Source organism: Panthera leo, chromosome E1 (assembly GCF_018350215.1).
Source record: "Panthera leo isolate Ple1 chromosome E1, P.leo_Ple1_pat1.1, whole genome shotgun sequence".
NCBI classification, from domain to species: domain Eukaryota; kingdom Metazoa; phylum Chordata; class Mammalia; order Carnivora; family Felidae; genus Panthera; species Panthera leo.
Window position 1 is genome coordinate 37120691 of NC_056692.1, and position 21564 is coordinate 37142254.

Genomic DNA, 21564 nt, shown 5'->3' on the forward strand with positions numbered 1-21564 from the left:
TTTCCAGAAAGCAGCTTCACCTTCCTTAAAGGTGTCCATCCTTTTCACATTCATTTTAATGTGGTTCAGACCTTTCTTAAGGGCTAATTTTTAATTAGAATTGAGTACTGTGCTAAACACAGTACTCCAGCAGAAGAGCAGAGGTGCTCAGAAAGGGAGGCCGGTGTGGGGGGACCTGAGTGGCTAGAGCTAGCCCTTTCCAACAGCCAGCTGGTTACTGCTGCAGACCCTCTCCTGATCCAGAGACCATGCCAGCTGGGGGTTCTGTGTTAGGCACGGGTACCACCAGCCCCAGTGGGTCCTGACCTGGTGGGGCATCACCCACAATGACAGAGCCTCTGTGGGGGTTGCCCACACAGGGCTGCCTGGCTCTCTCTAGCCGCGGCTGGCCTGCTGACCGTGCTCTTGGCACTGTCTATTGTGGTCCCCCAGGGGCATCCATCCCTTCCTGTCAACCTGATACATTTGCTGGCTCCAAATTTTGCAATCTATTTTCAGATGTAAAACGAGAGGCGGGGGGGGGGGGGGGGGGGGCGTTAATAAGGAAATGGCCTTGGGTACTAACTAGGGTCAAGGCCATGCTAGTAGGAGTAAACCCTTTACCACCACTGGCTTGAGGCCAGCAGCTCCCCAGTCCTCCGCGGTCTATCTGGAGCTGCGCCCAGTGGGGACTCTGCCCCCACTCCCAAGCTACCTCAGTGCTGGGGAGTCCGCTCAGCCCTGAGTCCTCCCGGGAGCAGGGGGGCAGAGCTGAGCGGCCGCCCGCCCGGAGCTTGGCGGGAGGAGGGGCCGGGAAGGGGGAGGTGGGGAGATCCGGCTGGAGGGGAGGCTCCGACGTCTCCTTCCTTCCTGGTTCCTGCAGCAGCTGCTGCCACTGCTAGGCTCCGTGAGGAGGGAGCGGGCGACTCGGAGACGGTGACTCAGAGGCGGAGAGGCGCGCGCGGGCCAAGGAGCACTGGCGTCCATGGACCCTGGGGTAAGGGGCCCACGCTGGCTTTGGCTGACATACCCCAGGCAGGCTTCTTCCCACCTGAAGCTGGCGGGTCTGCCCCTCTGGAGACGGGGGTGGGAATGGAAGTGGAAATGGGGCACCCACCGGGCTCCCCTCGACCCTGCACCCTCTACTGACAGAGCCCCCCCACCCTCCACCCGCCAGCAGTGAGGGGCCAGGATTCTAGGGGGCCAGGAAAAGGACACAGAGATACCCAAACACCAGAAGAGTTTGGGAACTTTCAATGGCCAAATGCAGGAGTTTTACCCCCCCGGGTCAGCCTCTCGCACTCTGGGCCCCTCCGTCCCTACCTCCTGGCCACCACTACCCCACCGCATCCCTGTCCCTTCCCGGCCTTCGCTCCTCAGGTGCTTGCTGGCTCCACTGGAAGATCTGAGCTGTTTCCCCAGCCTCGGGCCAGCCTCGCCCCTCCAGTCCCCTCCCTGTCTCACACACACAGAACCTCATGCATTATTGATCTCCTCGAGGAGCCAGGATGGCCAGGGCTGGTGCCAAGGGCGCCTGTGGGCACTGCTGCGGGACCTGTGTGGACCTTGGCATGTTCTTGGCCGCCTCTTCTCCCGCCCACAGTGCCTCAATGGGCACTGAAGCAGGGTCCCCTGCTTTCTCCGGGTGGGTGTTACTTCTCAGGAACCCCAAGGACTGGGATGGTAGAATGGAGGCTTTGAGGGGCACCGAGGGTCTCAGGTGGGCATCCTACGGTGCAGGCACAGAGAACAGTGGGGGCTGGCTCAGGCCTCAGTTTCCCGATGCCGAAGACAGAGGATCTGGAGACTGATTAGCGGGGAGTTGGGATGACAGAGAAATCTCCCACCCACAACAGCAGGTGGAGGAGTGTCCAGGGGTCCTGGAGGAAGAGAAGCTAGATTGAGATCTTGCTTGTCCAGTCTCGGAATTCCTCTGCCCTGTTTTAGAGTCTCTTTTTTTTACTCCCATGCCTCCTCTCTGCTCCCCCCCGCACCACACCCCCCGCCCTAGGGAATCTTCCAGAGAAAGCACCAAGTGTTTCCTAGAGCCTGAGAATGTGGGCCCAAGGTGGGGCTGGGCGGACTTTTGTGGTTGTCTCTTGGCGCTGGCCTGCGGACCGCGTGCTAGTCCACCTCTCCGGGAGCAGTGGCCACAGCTGGAGGGTGTAGACAGGGAAACCCGCCCAGGGTGGGGAAGGGACAGACTCAGAGAGACATGGCAGGTGAGCAGAAGATGTTGGTGAGCCCTTATCTCAGAGGGTGCGGGAAGGGTTGGAGGCTGGGAAGGTGACAGCAGGGTCTGTGCTAATGGGGTCTCTCTCTTGCTTCAAGGGTCCCCTCAGGACAAGGTGACATCCTTCTCCTTCCACCCTGCTCTACCTTCTCAACAGGGAGTGGCTGCTCCCATCTCCATGGACTTCCAGGAGAGGGTCCCTAACTCCTTGGCCGAGAGCATTCAGTCTGCAAAGCCCAGCAGTGCCCTGCAGGTCTGAGATGGGGAAGCAGGCAGTGGGTGGATAGAGCTTGGTCCCAAAGTGGGGGGGGGGCAGATTTGGTCACCTCACCAGCTGCTTTCCTACTTCTCTGTCCTGGACTGCAGGCCTCTGAGCTGTGGGAGGTAGAGGAGGAGCCTCGGGGCAGGCTGGGAGCAGAGGGTATCATGCCCGAGAGGCAGGAAGGCCACCTGCTCAAGAAAAGGAAGTGGCCTCTGAAGGGCTGGCACAAGGTAGGGTGGGCTGGGCAAAGGGAGGGGCCAGATGCAGAGGCGAGTGGGGGATGGGGGGGAAGGGTGTAGGCAGTACTGGGTGTGTGTGTGGAGGAGAAGAAAAGTCCATGTGTGTGGTTGCTCTCTCCCCATACCCTTTTCTGTCGGCCTCCTGGGTTCTCGTTCCTTCTGGGCAAACACAGAGATACTTTGTGCTCGAGGACGGAGTCCTTCACTATGCAACGACGCGGCAAGAGGTGAGTCAGGGCCTCTGCTGGGGGTTGTGGGCTGAGTGTGGGCCCAGAATGGTCTGCACGGACAGGGGACTTTATCATCTTTTTTTTTTTTTTTTTTTTTTTAATGTTTGTTTTATTTTTGAGGCAGAAAGTGACAGAGCATGAGCAGGGGAGGGGGAGGCAAAGAGAGGGAGACACAGAATCCGAAGCAGGCTCCAGGCTCTGAGCTGTCAGCACAGAGCCCGATGCGGGGCTCGAACTCACAAACCGCAAGATCATGACTTGTGCTGAAGTCGGACGCTTAACCGACTGAGCCACCCAGGCGCCCCAGGGAGCTTTATCATCTTTACCCTTGTTTTATTCTGGTGCTGGGGACAGGAACTAGAGGCCGGCATCCTCAGGATCTCTTTCTGAGAGGGTGTTTCCCTTCTCAGCCTTCGCGTTGCTGAGATTAGTTTTCCTTGCTCTCTGACTCCCTTGTTCAGAGTATGACTTGACGTAGTGGGGTGCTCTGTGCACCAGAGGACAACTGACAAGTCCCTGCTGATGCTGTGAACCTGCTGCCTGGCCCTGGAGCCTAGGGTCACCTCAGGGAGATGATGGCTCTGGGGTCCCGGGGGCCTAAAAACAGTCCCATTTTTCCCTGCCCACCATCCATCCTAGATCACCAAGGGGAAGCTTCATGGCTCCATTGACGTCCGACTGTCTGTTATGTCCATCAACAAAAAGGCCCAGCGCATTGACCTTGACACTGAAGACAACATCTACCACCTCAAGGTGACATCCCTGGGAGCCAAGTAGTGGCTTGGGCCCCAGCCCAGCAGAGACACTAGGGCACACAGGAGAGAGGGGCGGGTTGAGGGTCTGTCCCTGAGTTTGACAGCAAGGGAGTTCCCATCGTATACCATAGCCAATGGCAAGACGTCCCTCTTGGTTGTTACATGAACAGGTGCAGAGCTAAGGGCTCGGTCACCCCGGGGAAGCTGCGCTCTGTCTCCCTGCAAGGAGCCTTTGCACAAGCCACGGACGACAGGGAGATACTCTCCTTGCCTGGGAAGCAGAGCCCCAACTTCTTGCCCCTGTGAAGCAATCCTTCCTTTCACGCTTCCCTCCCCCTCTCCGTCCCTTCTGCAGATCAAATCCCAGGACCTCTTCCAGAGCTGGGTGGCCCAGCTTCGTGCCCACCGCCTAGCCCAGCGCCTAGACATGCCCCGAGGCTCGCTGCCCAGCACCACTCACCGGAAGGTAAGGGAGGTCCTGGGGAGGGGGGGGCAGTAACATGGGGACTCAGGGGTGGGGGCTTCAGGGAACTGCGAGATCCATGGAGGGGGTGCTGCCTTGCCTCACTCTTGACTCACCCCACAGGCTCCTGGTGCCCAGCTTCCAGCAGCAGGCAGTGCTTCGGCTCTCCCTGGGGTCGGACCTCGGGAGAAGGTGTCTTCCTGGCTGAGGGACAGTGATGGGCTAGACCGCTGCTCTCATGGTGAGGGGCCCCTGGCACTGTGCCTCTGTGGGCGGGACGGGTGCCATTGGGTCTAGGAGGTGTCGGCTGTCACGAGGAGGTGGAACCGTTACCTCCAGCCCTGCCTTCGGGAACCTGGGGCCTCCAAGCCAACAGGATCTCCTCGGGCCTGCCCTGGGGAGCACCAGCCTCACCGAGAATGGCGGGGGCTTGTGTCTCAGGCACATAGACAGGACTCGGGCCTGGGCTCACGGACAAGAAGATACAGAAAGCCAATCGGGGAGGGGTCCCGTGGAGTAGTGTCAGAGAAGGGGTGTGCTCTAGAACCCGTTCCTGGAGTAGGCAGCTGAGATGTTGGCCTGGGAGAGGGAGATGGGGAGGTGCCACCAAGTGGGGACAGAGAGTCAGGGCCACCCCCACCCCGCACCCTGTGCGGAGGCAGCAAAGTTAAGGTATGTTATGGGGACCGAGGATGCCAGCCCTCTTGGGAAACCAGTGGCGGGAACTGGGAACTGCTTTGGCGTCCTGAGCCGAGGAGGGGGACGCGGTGTCAGGGTTTCTGTGGCCGCCCGGGTGAGATGTTAGGAGGAAGGAAGGGAAGCCGAGGGACAGACTCTGGGGCGCCCAGGCAGTGTTGGGAGAGGATATCCTCATTCATTCTTCCCGCAGAGCTCTCTGAGTGTCAGGGGAAGCTCCAGGAACTACACAGACTCCTCCAGAGCCTGGAGTCCCTGCACCGGATCCCCTCGGCCCCTGTTATCCCCACGCACCAGGTGAGGGCCAGGGGAGGAGACAGGGCCCTGCCCAGGGGACTCCTGCTTGCCGCCCTCACCCTCACCACTTCCCCGGGACAGGCCCCCAGGCCCCCTCGTGTGCTGCGGTTTCCTGGAGAGCTGCACATCTGCCTAGCTGACCCACCTCCCGTGTCCAGACGGCCTCAGGGTTGTCTCTCTGCCCCTTTGGAGTGACCCCTGCCTGCTGTACCCACGCCTCTACTAGGGTGTCATCTTCTTCCTCTGGGACGTCAGATGTCTCTGTGCCCTCCTCCGTGGCCATCTTCCCCTCTCCTGGCTTTCATGGTTGCTGCCCTTTGCCCCACCCTGAGTGAAACTCACCCCTCACCTCCCGCCTTCGACTTGCCAGGCCTCAGTGACAACTGAGAGACCCAAGAAGGGGAAACGGACCAGCCGCATGTGGTGCACACAGAGTTTCGCCAAGGACGACACCATCGGACGGGTGAGGTGGGGTGTGGACCCCAAGTCACCGGGGTGGGATGTCCTGGAGGAGGCTGTCACCTTCGACCCCTCTCCCTCACCCCCAGGTTGGTCGTCTCCACGGCTCTGTTCCCAACCTGTCTCGCTACCTGGAGTCCCGGGACCCCTCAGGCCCCCGCGGGCTGCCACCTCCAGACTATGCCCACCTGCAGCGTACTTTCTGGGCCCTGGCCCAGAAGGGTGAGTGCATGCTGGAGGGCGGTGGGGGGCAGGCGGGGAGAGGGAGAGGGAGAGGAGTCTGATGCCTGCCCTTGCCCCGCAGTGCACAGTTCCCTCAGCAGTGTCCTGGCTGCCCTCACCGCTGAATGGGACCGACTGCGGGACCTGCACCAGGGTTCAGAGCTGTCGCGGATGGGGGTGAGGCTCAAGGACAGGGGAGCGTGTGGGAGGAGACGGCTTGAAGCTGAGGACCGCAGGCCTGGGGAGGAGAGCGGAGCTGGGTCTGGGGAGAGTGGTTGGCGGAGGCAATCTGCGCAGAGGGCAGTATCGCGGGGCGGGGAGGGCTTTGTCCTCCTGGCTCCCTGTCCCCTCACTGTCTCCTCGCAGGTCTCTGAGGCCTCAGCTGGCCCGAGGCGCCTCCACTCGCTCTCCGTCTCCTCGGACACCACTGCAGACTCCTTCAGCTCCCTCAACCCTGAGGAGGTAGGAGCCGGGCTGGGTTGTGGGAACCATTTCTCCTGCACCTTCTTTCTTAGCAGAAGTGAAGGCATGGTTGGTCTTCAGACCCAAAACAGGGCCCAGAAATCCTAGCTCCAACCCAATTCATGTAACATTGGCAGCAGCCTCACCTTGGTCATTCCTGCCCTGCCAGTGTGCAGATTGCTTATACTTTTTTTTTTTTTTTTTAAAGTAGTGGAGCCCAACTCAGGGCTTGAACTCAGGGCTCTGAGATCAAGACTTGAGCTGAGATCAAGAGTTGGAGGTGTAACCGACTGAACTACCCAGGCACCCCAGAGTGCTTTTACTATTTTTTTTAAGAGTTATTTATTTTTTAATTTGAGAGAGAGAGAGAGAGAGAGAGAACGCACAAGTGGGGGACAGGGGGAGAGAGAGAGAGAAAATCTTAAGCAGGCTCCACACTCAGCACAGAGCCCGATGTAGGGCTCCATCCCATGACCCTGGGATAATGACCTGAGCCGAAATCAAGAGTCAGACACTCAAGTGACTGAGCCACCCAGGTGCCCCATGCTTTTGCTTAATTCAGTCCTATGCGGCCATGATCCTTACCCTCAAGTTCATGGTGGAGGAAACTAAGACTCAGAGACTCTGACCAATGGGCCCAGGATCCCCCAGTTGAGGATTGGCTGAGCTGGGACTTCCGTGTTCTGAGCACAGACTCTGGGGCCGGGCTCTGTGGGTTTGAATTTGGCTCTAGTGCTTGGCGGCTTTGTGACCCTGAGCCTCAGTGTCCTGGTCTGCAAAGTAGGGGGTCATAACAGTACCTACCGCTTAGGGTAAGTGTCAGGATGGACTGCATTGATGCACACGGAAGGCTTGGAACCCATCTCAGAGTGAGTGCCTAGGCCATGTGAGCGGCTCTTATGGAACCCACGTTCCCCTGTCCCAGACCCCAGTTCAGCCGCCACACCTTCGTATCCCACCACACTCTCTCCCTTCTGCGTCTTCTGCTTGGTGGGCTCCACACTCAGGCAGTAAAAGTCCTCAGTATGCTTCCCTCTCAAGGGAACTGTCAGGGCCGGGGAGCCCTGCCTGACACCTGTCCTTCCCACAGCAAGAAGCCCTGTACATGAAGGGGCGGGGGCTGACCCCCCAGCTGTCCCAGAGCAGCGTCCTGTCCCTTGCTGATTCCCACACAGAGTTCTTTGATGCCTGTGAGGTTCTCCTCTCTGCCAGCTCTTCTGAGAATGAGGTGAGGTGGGGGACAACCCTGGGAAAATTGGGATGGGGTCCAGAGAGACTAGAATTTGTAGATTCCCAAATCCTTTCTAACGCCTCAGCTGCTCTCTTGGGTAACACGTCCAGACCTGTTGGGTTTGTGTGGCCCTACTCAGAAATCTGCTGGGGACCCTTCCTTTAGTTTGATGTGCTTTATCCCCGTGGGGTCTTCCCGAGACTGCTGCCGCAGCCCCACCCCAGCCCTCTTCCTGTGAGCGGTTCATCCCCAGCACTTCCCCTAGCCCTGAACCCTGGATCTCAGCAATGCCCTGCTACCTTTCCTTGGTGTTCGCCAAGTCCCTGTGCTCCCTCCCTGCAGGGAGAGGGCCAGGCGTCCCCTCCCAAAGTGGCAAGGCACACTCCATGATGTCAGTCTTAGGGCTCCGATCCTCCCCTCCCCCAAATACGTGTCTTCCCCCTTCCCATCAAAGGACTAGCCGGGCAGAGTCTTGCCAGGCCCTGGGCACTGCCCAGCTGCCCGGGGAGGCCCAGTCTGCCCAGCCTGTCATCTGTCCTGGCCCAGGGCTCAGAGGAGGAGGAGTCGTGCACCAGTGAAATCACCACCAGCCTGTCTGAGGAGGTGCTGGACCTCAGGGGAGCTGAGCGCTACCAGAAAGGTACTAGCTGGGTGTGCAGGCATGGAGGGGTTTGGAGGGAGGTACAAATCGTGTTTGTCCACAGCCCAGACCCCTTGGGAGGCAGTCTATTGTGGTGACTGGTGGGCTAACAGCTTAGGGTGACCCCGGGAGATAAGGAAGGCTAAGCTGTGAGCTACAGAATGTTCTAGGAGCGGCTCCCGAGGTGGGTCGGGCTCAGGCCTGGGGGCTGGCCATCAGTGCGGTCTTCTGAGAAGACTGGCATGGGGCCTGATACAGAGGCAGATGGTCCCACCTTGCCACTCTTTAGCAGTGTGGCTTTGGACATGTCATTTTACTTCTTGGAGCCTGTTCCCTCATCTGTAAAATGGGCTGAATAATCTGTATCCCAACATTGGTTTCTGTGTTTATGGAGGGGAACTGAAGGCCAGGGTGGGGGCTCAGGAGGGGCTTCTGGGGTTCAGGGTTTCCAGCAGCGGGAGGTGCCCTCTCTGAGTGGTTCTCGGCCCTGCTACCCACCTAAATCCCCCCGGGGGCTCGACTGCAGAGCCCAGAGGGGTGCTTGGGAATGAGTGTATCTAGGAGCACCTCAGGACTGGGGGCGGCTCTGGGGTTGGCCTGTGTGCCCCCCAAGCCTGGATACCCTGCGGGAGGAAGAGTGACGTGGCCGGGTGGGGCCCAGGGGCGTGTGTTCCAGGGAGAGCTGCGGGGCCACCCCGTCGCCGCTGCCTGCCGGCGGCCAGCGGGCCAGGGGCCGACGTGAGCTTGTGGAACATACTTCGGAACAACATCGGCAAGGACCTGTCCAAGGTGTCCATGCCTGTGCAGCTCAACGAGCCACTCAACACTCTGCAGCGGCTCTGCGAGGAGCTGGAGTACAGCAGCCTCCTGGACCAGGCCAGCCGCGTGGCGGACCCCTGCGAGCGCATGGTACCCCCGGCACTCCTGGCGGGGCTCTTCCCCGCCACTGAAGCTCTACCTCCACCAGTCCTTGCTTGTAATGGGGTGGCACCCCCCTTCTCTGCAACCCCCCAGGGGCATGTCCCCCGTATCCCCCAACAGCATCTGCCCGCCCCCCCCAGCAGCGGCATCTCCCCCCTGTATTGGCATCTCTCCCCCCACCCCCAGCGGCATCTCCCCCCCCACCAACAGCATTCTCCCCCACCCCCAGCAGCATCTCCCCCCACCCCCGTAGCAGCATCCCCCCCCCCCCAACAGCATTCTCCCCCACCCCCAGCGACATCTCCCCCCCCCCCCCCGTGGCATCTCCCCTACCCAGCGGCATCTCCTTGCCCCCAGCAGCATCTCCTGGCCTCCCGCCCCAGCGGCATCCCCGCCGGCCCAGTGGCATCCCCCCCAACCCCAGCTGCATCTCCCCGCCCCCAGTGGCATCTCCACCCGCCCCAGCAGCATCTCCCCCCCACCCCCCACCCCACCCCAGCGGCATCTCCCACCCCCTCGCACCGTGGCATCTCTCCCGCCCCCAGCGGCATCTCCCCCCCCACCAGCATTCCCCCCCACCCCCAGCAGCATCTCCCCCCCCCCCGTAGCGGCATCCCCCCCACCCCAGCAGTATCTCCCCGTCCCCAGTGGCCTCTCCACCCCCCCAGCGGCATCTCTCCGCCCCAGCAGCATCTCCCCCCGCCCCCCCCAACCCCACCCCAGTGGCATCTCCCACCCCCCCCAGTGGCATCTCTCCCGCCCCCAGCGGCATCTCCCACCCCCCCCAGCGGCATCTCCCCCCCCACCAACAGCATTCCCCCCCACCCCCAGCGGTATCTCCCCTCCCTTGTAGCGGCATCTCCCCCCACCAGCAACATCTCTTCCCGCCCCCCCCAGTGACATCTCCACCCACCCCCAGTGGCATCTCTCTGCCCCAGCGGCATCTCCCCACCACCCACCCCAGCGGCCTCTCCTCCGCCCCCCCCGCCCCCCCCCAGCAGCATCTCCTCACCCTTCCACCCGCAGGTGTACATCGCGGCCTTTGCCGTCTCTGCCTACTCGTCCACGTACCACCGAGCAGGCTGTAAGCCCTTCAACCCCGTCCTGGGGGAGACCTATGAGTGTGAGCGGCCTGACCGAGGCTTCCGCTTCATCAGTGAGCAGGTGTGGGCCCCGGAAGAAGAGGGGCCCTCACGGGTGGCTGGGGCTTCAGAGGGGCCAGGGCGCGGGAGAGAGAGTTCAGGGCGTCTGGCTCCGGGCCGAGCCCTGTGCCACATGGCGGTGGTGCAAAAGGCTCTCTGCTCCAGGGAGCGCCCTGCCGAGTGTGGGGGGCAGACTTGAAATGGGGAGTTACTTGACTATGTTCTAGAGCTGGACCCTGGAGGCTCTGAGGCTGCCCTTCAGCCAGGAAGGCATGCTGTAGGGGCTGATCTCCACCTAGGTCTTGAGGGAGGACTGACGTGCACCAAGAATCCAGGGGGTGGGGAGAATGGGAGGCTCCAGACAGGGTATGAGAGACGCAGCTGGGTGGCAAGACAGCCCCAAGCCCTGAGGAGCCCTGCAGGCCAAATGGTTGCCTTCAATGGGGAGTCATCGAGGGTTTTAGGCAGTAGAGTGACAATGCTCCAAATTGCACTTTAAAAAGATCGCTCAGACCGTGGTGTGCGGATGGGTCAGAGAAGGCCATTAAGAGGCCGTTTCAGTCATCCCTGTTAAGAGCTGACAAAGACCTGCACTTAGGCTGTGGCATCTGGATTGCGAGGACATTGGATTCAGGAACCGTGTCATGTTGCCCTTGACAGGACACAGTGGTCAACAGAATACTGTTACGTGTAAGAGATAGGGGAGGTGGTCGATGATAGGGAAAAGCTGGAGATGGCCTTGAATTTCTGGTTCGGGGGCTCCAGCAGGTGTATGGAAGTGCCAGTTAGCAAGATGGGAAGTGTGTGAGGAAGGTAACTGCATTGGCGAGACTCCTTGTCTACGTGGGCTTGACTTCCACAGGGAGATGTCCGGGAGGCCCTGGGCCGTGTGGGTACGGAGCTCCTCTGGGAACAGGTGGGGGCTGACAGACCCGGGAGTCACCAGCTTAGAGGATGGATGATGTCACGGGCTGCTCACAGGAGAGGGTCTGAGGAGGGTGGGCAGGGAAGGCGGAGGAGCTCCGAGGCCAAGTGCGGGTGGATGGTCCACAGGACTTTGACGGGGTTGGTTGGTTTACTGAGTGAGGGAGGTTTCTGAGAAGGGCTGTGGGCCGAGGCCGGGTTACAGCGGGTGGCTAGGAAAAAGAAGTAACGTAGGGAAAAATGAGACTTTAAAAAAATTAAAATTAGGGGCGCCTGGGTGGCTCGGTCGGTTAAGCACACAGCTTCAGCTCAGGTCATGATCTCATGGTCTGTGAGTTCAAGCCCTGCATTGGGCTCTGTGTCAACATCTCAGAGCCCGGAGCCTGCTTCAGATTCATATTCTCTCTCTCTCTCTCTCTCTCTCTCTCTCTCTCTCTCTCTCTCTCTCAGAAAGAAATAAAAAACATTAAAATGAAATGGGGCACCTGCCTGGCTCAGTCAGTGGAATGCACCACTCTTGATCTCGGGGTCATGAGTTCGAGCCCTGTGTTGGGTGTCGAGCTTCCTTAAGGAAAAAAAAAATTAAAATAGAGAAAAAATGCAGTTTATTTTCAAAACAGTTGACCGGGAGAGAAAGAGGAGAGAGAGAGAGGGTTTCAGCCAGAGGTGGGGATAGAGCTGAGGCAGGTGTTTTGTTTGTTTAGATTTTAAGTGGTTTTGAAAATATAGTGAAAAGTTCGTCCAGTACAGGAGTGTGTACAATAGGAAATGAGCCCCAGCTCCTTCTGAGGAGATTGCTGCTTCCAGTGTTTGTTTTGTGCGTACGTGAGCAAAAGTGTGTGCATCCAGAAAAGAAAGGTTTACTCTTTTTTTAAAATGGAAGAAACAGGAAATATTTCTTTAGTTTTTTGTTTTGTTTTGTTTTTTAGAGAGAGAGGGCGCAAATGAGTGAGAGGCAGAGAGGGAGAGAGAGAAGCAGCGTTCAAGGTCACCAGATGCCGGGCTCAAGCTCACGAACCGTGAGATCATGTCCTGAGCCAGAGTCCAATGCTTAGCTGACTGAGCCACCCACGCGCCCTGATATTTCCTTAAAAAAAAAAAACATTAAAAAGTTTATTTATTTATTTTGAGAGAGAGCAAGGACAAGCAGGGGAGAGGCAGAGAGAGAGAATTCCAAGAAGGCGCCCTGTGTCAGCACAGAGCCCAACTCAGGGCTCGATGTCATGAACTGTGAGATCATGACCTGAGCCTAAATCAAGAGTCAGACACTCAACTTGGCTGAGCCACCCAGGCACCCCAGGAGATACTTTTATTTGGAGAGAAAGAGAAAAGTAGAGGGAAAGGCTGCAGAACAGTGGGGTGGAGGAGGGCGGAGCCTGCAGGAAGGGGTGTGAGGCAGCTGCACCAGGAGGAAGGTCCAGGCCTGGCAGTGGATTCAGGGGGCTGGGGTCAGGGTGGGAGCCATAAATTGGTGGGAGGAGTTGCCACCTCTAGTCTCCCTCTGAGGGTGGGCGTGTCAATGTGGTTTGAAGGTGATGGGTTGGGTGTGGGTCCTCAGAGAAGGATTGGGCCCAGGTGTAGACAGAGTGTAGCATTAGAAGTTTCCAGGCGTGTGCTCCGTGTGTTCCTCGGCTCCGTGGGGGTGAATGAAGAGCAGGGAACCAGGGGTGGCACAGAGGAGGCCGATGCCAGGTGTTGTGACAAGTGGTGGCAGAAGGTTGTGGAGGGTGCTGTGAGAAGGTGGAGGTGACAGCAATGTCAGGCGGGGGGACGGTGTGGAGCAGGGCGGACAGGGCACAACAGAGCAGAGTGGCTGAAAGTCTTGGGAGGAGTCATGGACCACAGGGAATGAGAGAGGCAAGGCTGCAGGCTTTGGGATACCCAGGTTCAAGTTCCAGATATGGAGCCGTTCCAAGGAGGGCAAGGCCAGGGTTTTTTTTGGAGGCTGTGACGATGGTGAAGGAGAAAGCAGTGAGGGAAGAGGGCCCCCAGGAGGGCTGGCTTTCAGGCAGGGCACAGGAGGAAGCCTCATCTGTCACTACTAGAGGACTTGGTAGCCTTGAACAGGGGTCCTGGGGCTCCAGAAGGGAGTGAGAGAGAAGGAAGCATGTGAGGCCTCATGGGGACAGAGAGGGCAACAGAATCTGGGTGGTGGCTGAGGATGACAGAGACAAGAGACCTGGAACCAACTGGTCTTCTGGTTTGGAGAGGAACTGGGATTGGGGATAAGGGACTTTGGGGAGCCCTGGGGTGAGGAGCAGACCTCATAATCCTCAGGGGCAGCGTCAAGAGACCTTCTTTGTTCACCAAGGTCTCCCACCACCCTCCCATCTCGGCATGCCATGCGGAGTCTGAGAACTTCATCTTCTGGCAAGGTGAGGAATGGGGGGGGGAGTGAGGGGTGGGGAGGCGGACATGAGGGTGAAGGGCAGATGGGGGAGGGGCTGGAACACTCTCTGGTCTCTTTTCTGCCCTCCCTCTCCCTCTCCCTCTCCCTCTCCCTCTCCCTCTCCCTCTCCCTCTCCCTCTCCCGACCCAACTCCAGACATGAAGTGGAAGAACAAGTTTTGGGGCAAATCCCTGGAGATTGTGCCTGTGGGGACCGTCAATGTCAGCCTGCCCAGGTGGGTGTCCCTAAGGCCCCAGCCTATGGGGCTGCTAAGGTCAGCAGCCAGGCCCAGCCTACGGGCCGTCTTCCAGGCTGGGGTGGTGAGGTGATAGGGGCAGGATCGAAAGGTCTGGCCTGAAGCTGGTTGCGGTGGGGTAGTGTCTATACGTTTCACACCTATTTTTACAGCCGTTGTGCATACAGAAACAGGAAAAATCCTAGAACGGTAGAACTGGAAGGGCTCACTGAGGTCATCTGATGCAGTGGCTTTCACACTCTCTTGACCGTGACTCACAGTAAGAAATCCATTTGAGACTTTAAGCCAATGCGCAGATGCACCCACCCTCATACACAGACCCACAGAGACCTAAGTTGATCTCAGGACTGATCGCAAACCACATTGGAAACACTGTCCTCTAGCTCATGTCATTTTCCAAGTGGGGACAGCAGCCAGAGAAGAAGGGGGCTTACCCGGCATGGTCCAGGAGTTAGCGAGAGGCCAGTCCAGGGCCGGGAAGATCCTGGGCTTCAGAGTTAGAAGTTCTGTCTGGCAGCTTTGATAATTATGCACGCAACAAAGAGGCTTAATGCTTCAGAGCCTTCCATCCGCTCTTCCGTGAAATAAGAGTAATGAGTAGAACCCAGAGGAAGGGGGGATTAAACAGGGTAATGTGTGAATGGGCCTACCCTAGTCCCTGCACCCAAGGGCAGGGACTCTGTGTATTTATCCCCATGACGTAGGCACTCAGGAGCTTTGTCAATGAATGGAGACCTGTTGACTCAATATTTTTTGTGAGGGCTGTTGTGCTTTGTAAATGTGTTATCCTTTTTGTTTTGTTCATATATATATATATATTTTTTTAATTTTTTTTAACGTTTATTTATCCTTGAGACAGAGAGAGACAGAGCATGAACGGGGGAGGGGCAGATAGAGAGGGAGACACAGAATCGGAAGCAGGCTCCAAGCTCCGAGCCATCAGCCCAGAGCCCGACATAGGGCTCGAACTCATGGAATGCGAGATCGTGACCTGAGCTGAAGTTGGACGCTCAACCGACTGAGCCACCCAGGCGCCCCTATATATTTTTTTTAATATTTATTTATTTTTTTAATTTTTTTTTAACGTTTATTTATTTTTGAGACAGAGAGAGACAGAGCATGAACGGGGGAGGGTCAGAGAGAGAGGGAGACACAGAATCTGAAACAGGCTGCAGGCTCTGAGCAGTCAGCACAGAGACCGACGCGGGGCTCGAACTCACATACCGCGAGATCGTGACCTGAGCCGAAGTCGGACGCTTAACCGACTGAGCCACCCAGGCGCCCCTTTGATATTTATTTTTGAGAGAGAGCGCATGCCTGTGCACAAGCAGAGGAGGGGCAGAGAGAGAGAGGGAGAGAGAGAATCCCAAGCAGGCTCTGTGTTGTCAGCGCAGAGCCCAACTCGGGGCTTGAAGAGGAGTTCGACCTCATGAGCTGTGAGATCGTGACCTGAGCTGAAATCGAGAGTCAGATGTTTAACCGACTGAGCCACCCAAGCGCCCTATAAATATGTCATCCTTCACGCAGAGGCAGAACCAGGACCGCAGTGTTCCTTCCACAGACCCACATGACGGGCATCCTGGCTCAGGGTGGCACTTGTTCCCGGGGCCAGCCAGCTGCCCTCCACTGCTCTGTCTCTCTCAGATTTGGGGACCACTTTGAGTGGAATAAGGTGACGTCCTGCATTCACAACATTCTGAGCGGCCAGCGCTGGATCGAGCACTATGGGGAGGTGCTCATCCGGAACACGCAGGACAGCTCCTGTCACTGCAAGATCACCTTCTGCAAGGTGGGCATCCCCACCCTGACCCTGCCTGTCTGCCGCCAACAGCTCACCCTGGGGGACGGGAGGGGACACCTCCCTAAGTCCCCTGCCTCCACCCCCACCCCAGGCCAAGTACTGGAGCTCCAACGTCCACGAGGTGCAGGGGGCCGTGTTCAGCCGGAGCGGCCGTGTCCTCCACCGACTCTCCGGGAAGTGGCACGAGGGGCTATACCGGGGATCCCTGCCCGGCGGTCAGTGCATCTGGAAACCCAGTAAGTGGCCTGGTCAGGGAGGGCCGGGCAGGGGTGAGGGTGCCTATGGCACAGTCCACCTGCCCCAGCCCCTTGCCTTCCTCCCCAGACTCCATGCCCCCAGACCACGAGCGAAACTTCGGCTTCACTCAGTTTGCCTTGGAGCTGAATGAGCTGACGGCAGAGCTGAAACGGTCACTGCCTTCCACGGACACGCGGCTCCGGCCAGACCAGAGGTCAGTGTCAGGTGGGCCCCACCCTGGAGCCTCTGGGCTCCTCCCTCTTCCACATGAGCTTCCGCATCCAGCTTGGCCTCTTCTTCCCTCTTGGCGTTGCCCCAGGGAGATGGGTCCCATCTGGGGGCAGAGCTGGGCAGGGGACAGAGGTCTTGGGTTTGGCAGGAGGGGGCAGTTCCCCTGACTGCCATGTGGATGCTTAGGTACTTGGAGGAGGGGAACATACAGGCCGCTGAAGCCCAGAAGAGAAGGATCGAGCAGCTTCAGCGGGACAGGCGCAGAGTGATGGAGGAGAACAACATCGTCCACCAGGCTCGCTTCTTCAGGTACCTCTGCCCTCTCCCTAGGCCTCTGCCGTCCAGGCTCCTTGCCACCTCCCATACAGCCCCTCCTCACTCTGAGTGGGGCCGGCTATGGGAGGCAGCGTCCGGGGACCCTGGCCTTAGTTCGGGACGTTCACCCCTCTCCTTCCCCCAGGCGGCAGACAGACAGCAGTGGGAAGGAGTGGTGGGTGACCAACAACACGTACTGGAGGCTGCGGGCCGAGCCAGGATACGGGAACCTGGATGGGGCCGTGCTCTGGTAGCCCTGGCCCTCAGGGGGCAGGAGGCTCAGGTTCCTCCCTCCTGCCTCTACCTCCCACGGACACACGGGTGAGGCCAGGCTTCCCCACTCACCGCCCTGGAGACCAAGGGGGCAGCCCTGGCTTTGTCCCCTCTGCCGGCCAGAGGGGCTGCATCCCGGCCCACCGCCCACCCCCTGTTTGGGGTGGGAAGCAGGATTCGTGCTTCCCCAGTCTTGTTTTCCCAGACAACCAGCATGTAAGACCCTTCTTGTTCTGTCATTCCCCTTCTGTCCCCTTTGGGGTACTTGGGGGAGACTCCAGGCTCTCCAGGATCTGTTCCCCATTTAGTGCCTTCCTAGGACACAGGGGACCCCTTGATGCTCCCCAGGCTTCCTATGCCCAGGGCTCTGGCCCCGGCTGTGCGGTTGGAGTGAACGAAGGAGAAGAGATGGCCTTTTCTCCCACCCCCTGTCCGTCCCATCCCTCTCCAGCATCTTCTCCCCCGTGCCCCGGTGCAGCGGGGCTCCCTTTGCTCGGTCCTTGGCAATCTCTCCCATCCTCCTGGATCCCTGTCTCCCAAACTGCAAAACGCCTGCAGCTTCTGGCTCCTTCGGCCCTGGTCCTCAAGCGGAAGGGAACTTCAGTCACAGCTCGGCAGGTCCCCGCTGTGTGGACAAGACCTGTCCAAGAGGCGGGGAGCGAACTGAGCCGGCAGGGTGCCTGGCCTCAGACCCCCTGGGAGTGAGTGAGCACGCGTGAGAGTGTGAGTTTGTGTAGGAGTGTGTGCATGTGTGCGTGTGCCCGTGTACTGCTTGCAGGCGAGCAGGGTTCCCAATGTAGCCCGATGGCCCCTGCTGGGGGTCCGCCACTGTTGCTCATTTTCGCACAGTCTGCCTCTGATTAAGGTGAATCGCAGTGACATTCCAAGCTCCAATAAAGACAACCCCGAACTTGGGCCTGAGACCATTCATTTAACGTTTTTTATTTATTTTTGAGACAGAGACAGAGCATGAACGGGGGAGGGTCAGAGAGAGGGAGACACAGAATCCGAAACAGGCTCCAGGCTCTGAGCAGTCAGCACAGAGCCCGACGCGGGGCTCGAACTCACGGACCGCGAGATCGTGACCTGAGCCGAAGTCGGCCGCTCAACCGACTGAGCCACCCAGGCGCCCCAAGAGACCATTCATTTAAAAACACGTGTGGTCAAGCTCAGTGAAGGCTCACAGCTCCCCACTCCCCTGGGCTGAAAATCCCCTGTCCTCTCTCCCTTAATCCCCACATCCTGTCCATTCTCTCTCTCGGAGGCCTGAGCTCTGGTCCCCTTCTCTGGATTGCTCCTGGCTTAGGCTGGGGCCCTGAGCGACCCTTGCCTGGACTGTCACCTCACCGCCCCTCTCCCCTGCCCAGGCACCTCCATTCTGATGCTGGCTTTCAGGGTGATATTTTTAAAAAGAGATGGGGTTTCCTCATTCCTGTTTCAAATATATCCGTTGCTCCTGGGGACCTAGAGGAAAAACCCACACTCTTCAACCAGGCTGAAATCTGTGGTCCGTGTCCCCCTCTGACGTAGAGTGCTGACCCCCACACCCAGCATCGATGGTCAGGTCTCCTCCCACCCCAGATCAGTGAGTGTCCACGGAGAGATGGGAGCAGAGGTGGGGGCGGGAGAGTTGGAAGGGGCCAGGGAACAAGGCCAGCTACACATCTCCTGCTCCCCTACCCAGCCAAAGCTAAGTTTACATCCGAGCTCTGTTACCAAAGCTGTGTGGTCTTGGTCAAGTGCCTTCTCTTTCTGTTTGGAGACTTTGTTCCTTCATTTGATTTCTCTCTCTTTTTTATTTTAAAGGGTGATTTATTTAAAAAAAAAAATTTTTTTTAATGTTTATTTCTTTTTGACAGAGAGAGAGAGACAGAGCATGAGTGGGGGAGGGGGAGAGAGAGAGGGAGACGCAGAATCTGAAGCAGGCTCCAGGCTCCGAGCTGTCAGCACAGAGCCCAACGCGGGGCTCGAACCCACAGACCACGAGATCATGACCTGAGCCAAAGTTGGACGCTCAACCGACTGAGCCACCCAGGCGCCCCTCCTTCATTTGATTTCTTGTATGTCCAAGGAGAATGTATGGGAAGGGCCCCAGGCTCCTGATCTCATTAGCTGCCTCAGCCCCTCACCCTGTCTTGTGTCAACAACAGGCCCCCAAGCCCTGCTCTGGTTTGATGGCTGTGCCAAGAGCACGTCACACTTTCTCCGGGGGGGGGGGGGGGGGGGCAAGAACAGAGGGGACTCCGGAGCCACGGCTGCCCCTCCAATCCTAGTCCTTTTCCTCTCCCCAGCCCCCTCCACATTTGCACAGTTTATTTCCAGAGGGCGTGAAGTTAAAATGAATAGGCTCATCCTGACACTACGTACCAGAAAGAACCTCAACCCACTCCAAAAAAAGCCAAAGCTTGCCCACTTTCAGGGATTGTTTTTTAATACAAGGTGCACTGCCCTCCTCCCCAACCCTTTCCACTCAGAGCAACGCAGCACCTGACTGACCGGCTTGTGTTCCGCTTCCACATATTTTTAAGAACTAGAGTTTCAGATGGACCAAACTCTGAAGTTATTTTTCAAACGGAGATAGGAGACTAGCCACTTCTCTGCCCACGGGAACCAGGCCCGCTGTGGCCTGACCAGCATCCTCCCCAAGCCCGGGGTACCAACTCACTGCACGGGGGGCGGGGGGGTGGGGTGGGAAATGGTCAGATTGGTGAGACTTCTCCAGCTGGAGGACTGTCGTTTTCTTAGAAACCCTCCCCATCTGGCCAAGGTTTGGTGGGTCATCACGGACAGGGCTCTCAGGGCAGACTGAGGGGAGTCTGGAGCTCCGGCCCTGGGCTGTGCTCTGTGGACTGTATGTGCGGGGCCCAAAGCAGCTGTGGGCACAGGAGATGGCGGCCACCTTTCAGCTACCAAGAAGACGCGTGCGGGGGGTCCTCAAGTCCAGTCTGAGGAAGCAATGGTGAGCCCCATTCTCAAGCCTGTCCCAGTCTAGTCTGGTGAGACACAGGAACACTACTCACCACTGGGCTTGGGGCAGCCCCCCCCACCCATCCAGACCTGGACCCCCAGCCTTGGATGGAAGAAATGGCAGGGCTGGGACAGAGGGGAGGAGTATGGGCTTAGAGGCCCCAATCTTAACTGAGCTTGGGAGAGGTGTGAGGTAGAAGGCACCCAGTTTGTAAAGCCAGAGACCTACATCCCTGGATGAGTGAAGGTCAGAGCTTGAAGAGCAGGGAAATGCTTGGGCCCAACAATGGCGGCAGAGGCAGGGGGAGCCAGGCAGGAAGCGTCAGTCCTCACCTCACACACTTTGGGCCCTCCAACCCCAACCTTTCCACTCAGAGAAATGGTCTTTTTAAAACTTATCAGTTGAATAACTGATGGGGATGCCTGGGTTGTCAGGGGCAAAAAGGCCAAGAATAACTCCTAACCCCCCAATACCCTGAATCTTCTGAATAAATGGGTGGTTTAGGGTGCCTGTGCGTACGTGTTGATAATAAACCAGAGAAGGGAAAGACTGCTGAGCCGGTCAAGAAGCTAGGTGTCAAAGACAAACAGACATTAAAGGGGCGAAGACAGATTTTATTCAGGAACCACTGACAGTGGGGCAAGTTTCATTCGGTCTGTGCAGAGGAGACTGGGCATTTCGAGGGAGAATGAGGGAGGAGGGAGGGGGCGAGCAAGGGCTCCAGTAGGCAAAGAAGTGAAAAATTACAAAGGATTGGCCAGTGTAAATGCAATGAGGCATCAGGGGTGCCTGCTAGCTTGCAGTGATCAAAGTTGGATCCTGTCCTCCCACAGAGCCTGGGAGACAGGCCCCAGCCTTCCTGATGATCACATTTCAAAGGAATGGCTTCCAGGTCCTTGAGGAAGACACTCCTGAGTGTAGGAGACACGTGTATACCTCAAAGGGACAGAGGAAGGAGTCATAATTATAAGCCCTTTCAGGTAAATGCTCTAAGAACGGTAAGTCAGGAGCCCCTCATCAGGTGTTTGCGAGGAACAAACACTAAATTCTCCAGGCAGCACTGAGCTCTCTCAGACAGGCATCTTAAAGGGGTCTCCTAGGGACATTCTAGGGACACGGCCCTGTGCTTCTGGAAGCCGTGCTGGAGTTTGGTGAGGGGATTGGATTGATTTGTTATGTGCTGGGTTCTGCCACTCTCAGGAGCACTTCACGTTCCCTCCTTGAGATCAGGGTGAGGGCCTGATCCCCCTGAAGCTGGAGTGCCTGTTTAGGGCGCAGAAGGAGGCCAACAGGCCAGCACTTGCCTCCCTGCTGAGGTGGATGGGGTGGGGGCTTTCCCCCACCCGCTCTGCAGCAGACAAAAGGCAATCAGTGGGGGCAGTGGTGGGTGCCTACAGCCCCTGACCCACGCCATGGTATAAAATCCTCAGTTTGCAGAAAGGACCCCCTCCATATACATCAGGGTACTGGAAGCATCTTTAGCAACCTCAGGTAAGTCCAAACCGTTGTCACTTTGCCCCATGATGCCCGGACCCCGGGGATGCTGGATCTTGCTGGTTCCTAATATGACAGGCCTCTCAAAATGATGGGTGGGCTGGGCTATGGGAAGGGTGTGAATAGAAGAAGAAATTGGATTAGGCAGGAGAGAGAATGGGGATGAGAGTTGGCTTCAGAGTCTGGGCATCTAGGACCAAGGCGGTGAAATTCTTCCAGCACCCTCAAGAGGGCGCCTGCGTCTCTTGAAAGGACCAATTCAGGCACATCCTGAGCCCACCTGGCAGATGCCTGCACCCACTATCGGCTCAGATTCAAAGGCCCCCAAGAATCTGGCAGTGTCTGGGTCCCAGCTGGGCAGTGATAAACAACAGTGGAGACACTATCAGCCCACGTTCCTGCGGATTGTCAGTGTGCTCAACCACTGCCCACCTACACTTTTCAG

General features: G+C 58.0%; 1 protein-coding gene across 3 annotated transcripts; it reads left to right on the top strand.

The window, feature by feature from the left end:
* Positions 1-822: 822 nt before the first annotated feature.
* On the top strand, positions 823-17575 carry OSBPL7 (oxysterol binding protein like 7). Of its 3 annotated transcripts, none has more exons than XM_042916391.1 (23): positions 823-976; positions 2311-2465; positions 2579-2704; positions 2887-2940; positions 3583-3696; positions 4054-4164; positions 4285-4402; positions 5051-5154; positions 5525-5617; positions 5703-5835; positions 5918-6012; positions 6202-6297; positions 7388-7525; positions 8075-8168; positions 8830-9077; positions 10116-10253; positions 13467-13530; positions 13701-13779; positions 15445-15589; positions 15693-15837; positions 15926-16052; positions 16256-16378; positions 16530-17575. In XM_042916391.1, the coding sequence occupies exons 2-23, from the start codon at positions 2391-2393 to the stop codon at positions 16636-16638; spliced, it is 2529 nt and encodes an 842-aa protein (XP_042772325.1). In that variant the 5' UTR covers positions 823-976; positions 2311-2390; the 3' UTR covers positions 16639-17575. The 3 variants fall into 3 exon arrangements, 2 of the variants coding, with proteins under 2 accessions (XP_042772325.1, XP_042772324.1); XM_042916390.1 differs by having other exon boundaries at positions 2370-2465; XR_006196584.1 differs by lacking the exon at positions 16530-17575 and having other exon boundaries at positions 2370-2465; positions 15668-15837; positions 16256-16346.
* The last annotated feature ends 3989 nt before the right edge of the window (positions 17576-21564 follow it).

Bases quoted from the DNA above. Each gene is read 5' to 3' on its own strand.
- OSBPL7 (XM_042916390.1), top strand. The intron at 4,165-4,284 runs GTAAGGGAGGTC...CTCACCCCACAG, and splicing joins CCAGCACCACTCACCGGAAG to GCTCCTGGTGCCCAGCTTCC. The intron at 8,169-8,829 runs GTACTAGCTGGG...GGTGGGGCCCAG, and splicing joins AGCTGAGCGCTACCAGAAAG to GGGCGTGTGTTCCAGGGAGA.